We start from the raw sequence: 11,341 nt of genomic DNA on the forward strand, positions 1-11,341 counted from the left end.
ATAAAAATTTTATAATATATTTTATAATAAAAAAGTATATATTTTTTATTTTTTGGGTCTCCAGAACGAATTAATCAAATTCCCATAAAAACCTATGGTAAATCAATAATCAGTTAATGAACAATTCGGATAACGAACAAAGTCTTGGAATGGATTATGTTCGTTAACCAATCATTTACTGTATTTTAATTATCATTCTTTTATGTAACATACATTATATTTGCTGTATTATATTACATTATATTATACAGTATTTGCTGAATATGAAATTTGGCAGAAAGAATTTTTTTTTGTATAAAATAGTTATTATTTTATTGTATATGCTATATTTACTTAAATCTAAAACTCACCTTAATTTCTATATGCTCACTCACAGAATTTTTATTTTTTTGAAAAATAGCTTGAGACAAATTTATGTCAGAATGACTAATTCTGTTGACATAAACTGTTTAGTATTTATTGTACAGTAAAGTAAGTTATCATTGTCTTCTGTAGTATCAAAACTAGAAACTTGTTCCTTTTCTGTATTAGACTTTTCCAAATCAACACCAATTTGATTCTTACATTTTCCCATATGCAGTTACATTGGTGTACAAAACTTAAGGACGAATGCTATTTTCAACAATTACAGTTAGAAATTGAACCACAGCAGCCTGTTGAAATATGCTTGAAATCATGATGTACTCTGTTGTGTAAAACTTATGCAAAGGTTTGAGTTCTGCATGTGTCAGTCACATGACAGCACAAATAAGAGATTTCAGGCAATCTGCATGTGCAGTCAGTTTCCGTTGGATGTGAAATTTGAACAGGAAGGAGTGAAGTTACAATAATAAAATTCTGGACATGTTTTCCAGGCATCATTTAGATGATTTTACTCATGGAAGAATAATCAGAAAGCTGGAAGAAGGGCAGAACGTAACAAATGTTGTGCTTGAATTTACTTTGTGCACAGTACTGTTTCTAGACTATGGGCAGCATTTCAAACTAGCGGAATGTGCAGCAGGCGCAATGGGGGAGGTCGTCCTAGCAGTATGACACCCCAAGATCAATATATTGTTTTTTCAGTGAAAAGGAACAGATGCAACACAGCTGGTGAACTGGCAAGTCATTTACAGGCAGCTACAGGAACTAACATATCCCATAAAACTGTTGCAAGACATTTGTGAAAGAAAGGACTATACACCCAAAGACCTGTTGTGTGTGTTCCACTCTCAAGACTTGTACAAAGTTGCATTGCACTTCACGGTAGCCATATCCCTTACTGACATGATGCTCAGGATTGTTTGTAGTAAGTATTGTGCATTTTTTGTACAACCATAACTTTGGACAATATGAACCTTTTACAAAAACACCCTCTTTTGACATTTTGTGTACTTCCTTTGAACATAATTATTATATTTAAATCATGTTGAACATGCTGTCAATACTATTGTTTTCTTCTTGGTCTACAACCACATGTAGTTTCTCATATATGTGCCCATTTCTTCTTTGTCCTTAAGTTTTGTCCACCAGTGTATCTTCAGTGCCATTTAAAACATTAGAAGTGCAATGTTTCTTGAAGGAGTATTGCACAACTTTGTCTGGATATTCGTTTAAGTACTTGTGACATTACTGTAATAGACTAATGAGATTGAGTTAAGTTAACCTCTTAAATATTTGCATTTACAAATATTGGTCTAATAAAATCATTAAAATGATGCAATGGAATTAGTTGTTTATAGTGATAGAGAAATAAGATACATGGCACTGTAGTTCACTAATTATGATGTATTAGCAATCTCTAATGCTTGATTATTTAGAAAACATTTGGTAACAAATTAATTTCATCTCATCAATAATCTCATGAGCATACATTTACTATGCAATATATATAATTTATAATATATTTCTATACTTAATGTGTTCATTTCTGATAGTCTATATGTGACTTGAATATGAACCTGAAATGATAAATTTAATAAACCATGCATTCATTTTGTGACCTTTTAAAATTTATTTGTCAAAAAAATTAAATAATTTAATAACATTTAAAAATTTGATAAGATATCAGCACAGTTTCATAAGTACTAAAACTGATAATTGTTATGCAACTTGAACCCCAACTATATAGTGTATTCATTCAGACACAAGGCAAACTCATCATTAATTTTTATTTAGTTGATACGTGTACTTAATGTTAGTACACGTTTTGGGTTATTCATGCCCCTCCTCAGTCAACTAAAACACAAATACATAATGGTTACAAATTACAATATATAAATAAAAGGTTAATGTTCTTAGCTAATTTTCTTTATTTTACACAGAATTATTGCTTATTTACATTTATAATATTCCAAGCCAATTTTTGTTTATTTTTATACTGGATTTTTTATTTATGCATTTCTCACCTCTAATGATCTCTATACTTTCCTTAAACTTCCTACTATATGTTTCTTTTTCTTTACGAAGGATTCCTACATTGTCTTTGTCTATGTTACAATTGTTCAAAGTACAGTGGTTGTGAAAGGCTGAATTTATTCTGTGGTATTTTAGATCAGCTATGTGTTCATTTAGTCTGACCTTTAACTTCCTTTTGGTTTCTCCTATGTAGTATTTATTGTCTAGTATTTATGTTATTGTAGTAAGGAATTTTGCATACTACATTCCTAATTTCAGTTGATGCTTGTTGTTTTTTCTAGGGGTTGAGACATTTTAATTTAGCAGACATTTTTTGGTACGATGGTGCAAGCTTAAAGTTTATTTGTTTGATTTCTTTGTTGATTTCTTCATATAAACCTTTGTATGGGAAAACAGTATACTTTACATTATTCTTTTGTTTATTTTATTATTATTTTGTTCTTTTATTATTATGTGTTATTTTTGGATTACTTAATTTAAGTTCCCATTTATTCAGCAAGAAAAGGTGTTGTAGTAAGTGTTTTTTGATATTAAAATATGCAGTCTAGAACGATGTGTTATTCAGTAGCTGTTGTGGATAACCTGCTAAGAGAAATTTCTTTTTTAATTCAGCCAGATCTTTAGTTATATATGTCTCTTGACTTGTTCTATTTTTTATCTTAAAATATTCCACTTTAAACGTACAGGCATACCTCGACTTACGTCGTTTCGAGTTACGTCGTTCCCGATTATACGTCGTTTGTCAAAAAAGTATACGAAAAAATAAAAATCAAGTTTAAGTCATTTTATTCAACTTTACGTCTGTCCGCCACAAATATTGAAGTCGTAATATCACTAGAAAAGCGTTTAAAGCACAAAAAATCTTATTAAAATATACACATTTACAAGTATGTACTGTATTTACAGTACAGTACACGCATTCGTAAATTTATTTGTTTGTAAGCTTAAAATAGATTCTTATTAACCATACATTATTAAAAATGCATTAATAAATAAAATACAGAACTGGGAATAGTAATTTATAGTTTAGCCTAGTGACAAGTAGATTCGGAGACAAGTAAATTCGACTTACGTCGTTTTTCGACTTAAGTCGTTTTCCTGGAACCAATTACCGACGTAAGGCGAGGTATACCTGTATTATATTTGACATGTAATGGCATGTTAGATTGATATTTTATTGTTATTCTGCCTGAACCTGGCTTCTTGAATGTTCTAAATTCCAAACTTTGTTTTAATCTTTTTATTGTTACATTCAAGTAGTTAATTTCCTGGCTGGTTAAATCTTCCACTTCTATTTGAAATTTTATCGCTTTGTGTATGTTATTAATTTGTTTGCTGATCTCTTCTATCTTGATTTCCATTTCATTATATATTATTAGAATATATTATATATTATTAGAATATCGTCAATGTATTGTTTGTTTCATATCGCTGGTTATGTTCTTTTTGCTCATTTGTAATCTCTAATTGTCCCAATTTTTTCTGCGCTTTAAGTTTTTGTAAAGTTCTTTTTAGTTGTCGAATCTTAATGTATTTATATTTTATTGCTGTTCTTAAAATTTTAAAATTAATGTAATCTCTATATCTTGTTGGTATTGCATCAGTAATTGATCTAGGTAAGAATAATGTCTTAAGAAGTTTCGTTTCAGTGAATGGTTGTCTCTTTAATCCAAAAATGTTTCTCTCGGTAGACTATCTTACAGCAAGTCAGGCCCAGAAACTCTTATTGTATTTTCAATTCATATGCATTTCGAACTAATTTCATTTTCCAGTTCCTCTTCAGTGCTCTACAATTACAATTACAGAATTATAATTACAGATATTGTGTTTACAAAAATTCAAAAAATTAAACATCGTAGAGATGTCAAATAACATAATGGAACACTTATTATTAGTACCTTTGAGAATTTTACACACTTCTTTTTTCCGAGTTACATTCATACGGTACTTGTATTTATCACATGAAATTATCTTTCTTGGTATAAAACGTAATATGTTTAAACCATTTCTATAAATAATAGTAATACAATCATAAAACCTATTTACAAAATAATAAATAAATATAAAATCTATTTAAAAAATACATACAGGTTTTTTCTTTTTTATATTTGAAAATTTTCTCTCTTAACGGTAATTGTGTGTGTAAAACTTAATATAATGTAAATATTGCTAAAAAATAAAAGTTCTATTATAAACTCAGTAATAAAGTTTTAAAATTTTTTTACAGAAAATATACATACAGGTTTTTTCTTTCCAATATCATTTAAAAAAATATATTCTATTAAACACTAGTTATGTGTTGTATAAATTCATCAATAGTAATTCATACACAATAACTTGGACACTCTTATAACACTTGGTGTTTATGTTTTTACTAATAATTTACTCGTTTATTGTTACATCCTCTATAATTTCATACCATTGTTTTTCAATTTGCATTCCATTAGATATATTTACAAGATTATTTTTACTGTTTTATGATTTCAATATGTTCTTTAAATTTTTTTTTTATATATATTTTTCTCACTGTGTAGGATTTTAATATTATTTCTATTAATATTACAATTACTATTTTTAATATGGTTATACCAAGGAGAGTTCTTATATTTTAGTCTAATGGCCGCTTTATGTTCTTTGATCCGTGTTTCTAAAGTTCGACCTGTTTCACCTATATAGTTTTTTGGATTTTGGCAATTACAGTTTATTTTATAGACAATGCCTGTTTTTTTCAAAATATCACTATTAGTTTTATATGTTTTTGATCTATTAATGTGTATTTTTTGTGAAATTTTGTTGGTCAAAGTTTACAATAAAAGAGTTTCTGGACCTGGCTTGCTGTAAGATAAGTCTACCGAGAGAAACATTTTCGGATTAAAGAGACAACCATTCTCTGAACGAATATACAGCTACAATTAGTAAATTCAAGTTTCTTTTCATTGAGGTGTGTTTTAAGATAATTTAGGTCTGTGAAATGTTTATCGATCTCACCTTGCACTTTGTTCCTGTATCTGTTTTCTTGATATTGATTCTTATGCATCATCTTCTGATGAGTATTGCCGTTTCTGTTTTTCCAATTCTTATTCTAGTACTTATGAAAATTGTTAGTGATTGTTATGAAATTTGAGCATCAACTATATAGTGTATTCACTCAGACACAAGGCAAATCTCATCATTAATTAATTTTTATTTACTTGATAAGTGTACTTAATGTTTGTACATGTTTCGGGTTATTCATGCCCCTTCTCAGTCAACTAAAACACAAATACATAATGGTTACAAATTACAATATATAAATAAAAGGTTATACTGTATCAACTAAATAAATATTAATGATATTTGTCTTGTGTCCAAGTGAATACACTATATAGTTGGTGTTCAAGTTGCATAAAGATAGCAGTTGTTTTGGGGGCCCCAAATAAAATTGTCATACAGTTCATTTAAAGTAAAACCAGTATTTCCTGGATTTTTTTTAGAATGCAAGTCTATATTCTTGATTTGCTGATTAACATTTAATTCATTTGAATTATCAAAATTTAAATGTCAATTGAGATTAACAGTATTATCATCAAGTTTAGTATATGTAACAGGAAGCACTGATTCAACTTCAAAAGTTGCTTTTTTCACTAACAATTGGCTGAGTACTATTATTAGTGAGTGAAGAGATAAATTTGATCCCATTAGATTCTTCTTATGATTTTTCACTGTTTACATCATCTGTTCAATTCCATAAATTAGATAGCTTATTATCTCTCTGATTTGTTAGCTTCAGTTAACTGTTTTCTATTTGACTGCTTTGACTGTAGATGAAACAGAATTTTTGTTCACTAAATTGTTATTCAAAATACTCTAAATATATATTATTAAAATGATAAATGTTTAAATTCTGATAGGAAATCAAAATTATTTCTTCATTTCTAAGTATTTCATGAACATTTTATAAATTATTTAATATGCAAGTTTAAAGATTTCTTTTTTGCAATGAGATTGTTTTATATCTATTTATCTCTTAAATTAAGATGGACTTTGCCATTTGTTTAAAAGAAAATTTTAATTTATTAATATTAAATAGTATTACAGTATTAATTTTCTAAAGATGATGTCTTTATTGTAGAAAATAATAATGCTAGGAATATCATAGTACATAAATCAACAATTTAGGAAAATTGTTTTTTATTCCAAGAATGACATTTATTATAAACTCTGATAAATAGTAAACCAGTTTTATGATTTAATTGGAACTGGAATGTTGTCTTAAATGAAGCTGTAATTTCCAGACACTGTGTTATAAACTGAGTGTACTTCAGAATATATAGCTTGAATGATATAATACTACTTGTATACTTGAGAAACCAACAAAACAATATGGCATTTCTTACAATCATACTGAAAAATGTATAACAGTCATAAAGGCTGAAAATCTGCTGTATTCTCTCGCTGTTTGTGTATTTCTAATTATCAATGAATTGGCAATCATGTAACATGAAAATTTTCCTACTAATTAAGAATCTACACAGATTCTAATAACTTTTCATGGGCAGTTTGTGTCAGGATATTATATTCATGCTGGCTGATCTTTTATTGGCCCTCTCATAATTAACAAAACTTTAAGTGCCAATGTATTAACAGTCTGTAATATAATTAACACTGTGTGTCAATTAATATATATCAATTATAGATTTTAATGTTGTCTTCCTTCATTTTCCAAAACTGATGCTTTGGTGAGTTTAATTTAATGTTTGTTTTTCAATAACATCCTAAGATATCAAGACATGGTAATACTGTCTTTCAATGGGACAACTTTATACTGGAAACATATCATTTATGAGGAACTGTGCCGAATGTAATGCAGAAATGGGTATAACTTTTTTATTTACTGACTTAGGTCATTCAAATTGCATGTGTCAGTAGAGTAACTTCTCTATACAAAGGTGCTACTCAACGTAGTTTTCATTATAAGCAATTTATTTGTGCCATTATTGAAAACAACTCTGGAATTCTTTTTGAAAAATTCAGGTGTGCACTGTTGTACCCATTTCTTCACAGCCACTTTCACCTTATCTGTGCCATGAAATCATCACCAAAGACTGTTCTTCATTGGACCAAACAGGTGGAAGTCAGAAATTGTCAGATTTGGACTGTACAATGTATGAGGGAATGATGACCAGCCAAATTTGCCAGTTGCCAGAGTTGTATATGGTTGCATGTTGTCATAGTGAATGTGGATACTTTTTAGATTCTTGCTTGGTGTCTTCATCCACATGGTTTCACTAAGCTTCTTAAATATACAGTACTGCTCACTAGTCATGGTAGAGCCACATTCCAAAAAATCAAGGATCATCATCCCAAAAAATGCTTATCATAACTTTCTGTGCAAGGAAGAGTTACTCTACATTTGCAATTTGAATGAGCTGTATCAGTTAATAAAAAAGTTATGCACACATTTGCATTACTTTCTGTACGGATCTCATATTTTTTCCATTTTTAGTCAAGCATACTTTTTCTGTTCTGATTTGTGAATTTTCATTTGATGGACGTGTGTGTATTAATTATTTAATTATTGCATGAATATATTTTTATATATTATAAAGTTTTAGAGTAATGTTTCTAATTGTATTAGATGACATTATTGCTAGATGTGTAATTATTTGTAGTTTTGAGATATTCTGATGAAATGATAGCTATTATTAATGAGCATTTAATTATATAAGCATTCCTCATCTTAGTAAACAATATGTTGACTAACACGCCAAAATTAATTAATAAACAAAAACAAAAACACTGAGTTCGGCGTTATATGCGTTTTATTATCGCTAGTACTTTCGACGAGCTTATTGTCGTCGTCCTCAGGCGATTTAGACAAAAATTATCGAACACAAAATAGAACGCGTAATATAAATTGAAATTGTGCTAAAGCCGTTAAGAACACGTAGAAATTTAAACATAATTCGAAAGCCGAACGAGCAGATAGCTCCGTGAAGTGCGAGCTGGCGCATGCGCAGAGCTATGCTCTCGCTGCATGCATTCTAGAGACTACGAGTACTCGCTTAATCGCTTATACAACGTGACCCATACACTGGGCAGCTCAAGGGTAGGGGTGTTGCAAGTGTCCAAGGTGGTAGTGAGGAGAGATTCCCATATAAAAACAGTTTTTCGATCTTTGCAGCTCTTGAGCATAACCACTTGGGACCATAGCGGGTTGTAACCCTGCTCAAGTACCTTTTTTGCGAGCTCGGTGGTGTGTCTTCCCCTCATAACATCGTCTTGGTGCTCATCAAGGCGGCTGGAAAGCATTCTAGTGGTGGCCCCGATATATCTTGTATTTNTCGCTGCTTCTAAAAGAGGGCTTTAGCATCCAACAGGTGCTCGATATACGTGATGCCCTCACCTTCGTCACCGAGCACAATTACTTCTGTTTCAATCGAAAGATCTATTTGCAAAAACAAGGGGTCCCAATGGGTTCCCCTTTATCCGCTATCCTAGCGGAACTTGTTATGAGAGAGATAGAGCGCAGAACGTTCGATTTCCCGCTTGCCATCCATTACCCGAGACTGTATTTGCGTTATGTTGACGACATCCTCATAGCATGGGAGGACACAGAGGAGTCGTTCCTCATCTTCATGCAACAACTCGCAAGTATATATCCTTCCATCAATTTCACTTGGGAAAAAGAAAGGGATGCGGAAGTAGCGTTCTTAGACTTGCATATACGTAAATTCGCGGAAGGACTACAATTCTCGGTCTATCACAAATCTGGCATGGCCCCGCACATTATACCAGCTGAGGCCTTTCAGCCTTCTCGATACGTTAACACTGCCATTGCCTCCCTTGTCAGAAGGGCTTATTTACTGTCGTCTACGCAGGAGCTGATAAACGTCGAATTAGAGATCATCGATATGGCGGTACGCGCTGCGGGCTTTTCACGTGCAAAGTTTACGTATGTGCTCAATAAGGTAAACAAGGCACTGTTTCCATGTACTACTTTATGCAGCAAAAGAGAATCTTCAAAGGTTCAAGTAGCGTTGCCTTACTTTGGACCCATATCTTTACGTATCTGCAGAATCTTTAAGCAGCACAACCTTGTTCTACCTTTAACCCCACTTCCAAGCCTACGCAAACTTATTTGCAATGATAGAGACAAATTTTCCATTCTTGAGAAATCGGGGGTCTATGCTGTACCGTTGGAAAATCAGGCAATGGGAGTAAATACAAGATATATCGGGGCCACCACTAGAATGCTTTCCAGCCGCCTTGATGAGCACCAAGACGATGTTATGAGGGGAAGACACACCACCGAGCTCGCAAAAAAGGTACTTGAGCAGGGTTACAACCCGCTATGGTCCCAAGTGGTTATGCTCAAGAGCTGCAAAGATCGAAAAACTGTTTTTATATGGGAATCTCTCCTCACTACCACCTTGGACACTTGCAACACCCCTACCCTTGAGCTGCCCAGTGTATGGGTCACGTTGTATAAGCGATTAAGCGAGTACTCGTAGTCTCTAGAATGCATGCAGCGAGAGCATAGCTCTGCGCATGCGCCAGCTCGCACTTCACGGAGCTATCTGCTCGTTCGGCTTTCGAATTATGTTTAAATTTCTACGTGTTCTTAACGGCTTTAGCACAATTTCAATTTATATTACGCGTTCTATTTTGTGTTTGATAATTTTTGTCTAAATCGCCTGAGGACGACGACAATAAGCTCGTCGAAAATACTAGCGATAATAAAACGCATATAACGCCGAACTCAGTGTTTTTGTTTTTGTTTATTATTCCTCATCTTGATTCATAGATGTACTAAGAAATCAAATGTTTTTTATTATATTTTCTATATAATTTTTTTGATCAGAAATAAAATAAAAATGTTCCTGTTCTTGAATTTTATTCAAGAACAGGAAAACTCAAAATCCTCAAACAAGAAATTTTAAGTTTGAAACCATGCTCAATAAGCTATCAACTTTTTGATAAATGACTAAGTTTGTTTTTTAATGTAAATTTATAATTAATTTAATTATTTAAACAATACAATATAAAGTATTTATTTTTTAAAAAATACAACTATGTAACATCTTTTTGCAGATACATTCTTTCTTGAACACTGCACTGAGTCGCCACTTTGAATACCAAGCCGACGCCTTTGCCAAATCGATGAACAAAGCTGCCGATCTGAGAGGTGCACTGATAAAGTTAAACAAAGATAATCTGGGATTTCCATTAAATGATTCTTGGTATTCCACTTGGCATCACAGTCATCCCTCACTCCTAGAAAGAATTAGAGCATTGGGTAAAATCGATTAAAACGTCAACATGGACTAGATTTGAAGAAGTGGTAAGAAGCGGTTTTCTCTTCATCTAGGACCAGAAATGTTTGTGAACAATTTGAGAATAATGATTATTTAGTAATACTTTTTAAATAATGAGAAATGTTTGAATTGACATTCCATATTTTCTTAACCAATATAAAATTTTAATACACTATATTATTCAAAATTTAGTATGACATTTTCCTGTCTTTAATGATGTATAAATTAAGACAAAAACACAAAATTATTTTCTAAAAAATATTAAATTCAGAAATTAAGATTATTTGAAAAATTCTAAAAGTTTTAATAATAAATTTTGAATTTCTCTATCTAAACCCTCAAAGAATTTTGTCTATTTACCGTGAGTTAAAACATTGCCCAAAGAATGTATTCATTTGTCATCCAAAGTGCCTAAAGTTAATTGCATGTTTTAATTTATAGTAATTTAATCATTTTATCAATTTAAATCTATGTATTGTTTTATACTATTAAAACATAAGCTCAGAATAATTTGGTGTAATATTTATATTGTCCGAGTCAAATTTATATGCGACAGAATGCAAAATCCCAACTTCGGCTACTAGAAGTAGCCGAAGTTGGGATTTTGCATTTGGAAACATTTGTTCATATTTAAATTATTTTATGGT

At 31.2% G+C, this 11,341-nt stretch overlaps 1 protein-coding gene across 1 annotated transcript in view; it reads left to right on the forward strand.

Annotated features, from left to right (window-relative positions):
* Positions 1 to 11,235, forward strand: part of LOC111633890 (CAAX prenyl protease 1 homolog) — a 47,408-nt gene extending 36,173 nt beyond the window's left edge. Inside the window, exon 10 of the mRNA XM_023378532.1 lies at positions 10,471 to 11,235. Within this exon, the coding sequence (XP_023234300.1) occupies positions 10,471 to 10,689 (219 nt within the window). The 3' untranslated portion in view covers positions 10,690 to 11,235. The remainder of the gene's footprint in view (positions 1 to 10,470) is intronic.
* The last annotated feature ends 106 nt before the right edge of the window (positions 11,236 to 11,341 follow it).

Source organism: Centruroides sculpturatus, unplaced genomic scaffold (assembly GCF_000671375.1).
Source record: "Centruroides sculpturatus isolate CEXI.00-Female unplaced genomic scaffold, Cexi_2.0 scaffold747, whole genome shotgun sequence".
Lineage (NCBI taxonomy): Eukaryota > Metazoa > Arthropoda > Arachnida > Scorpiones > Buthidae > Centruroides > Centruroides sculpturatus.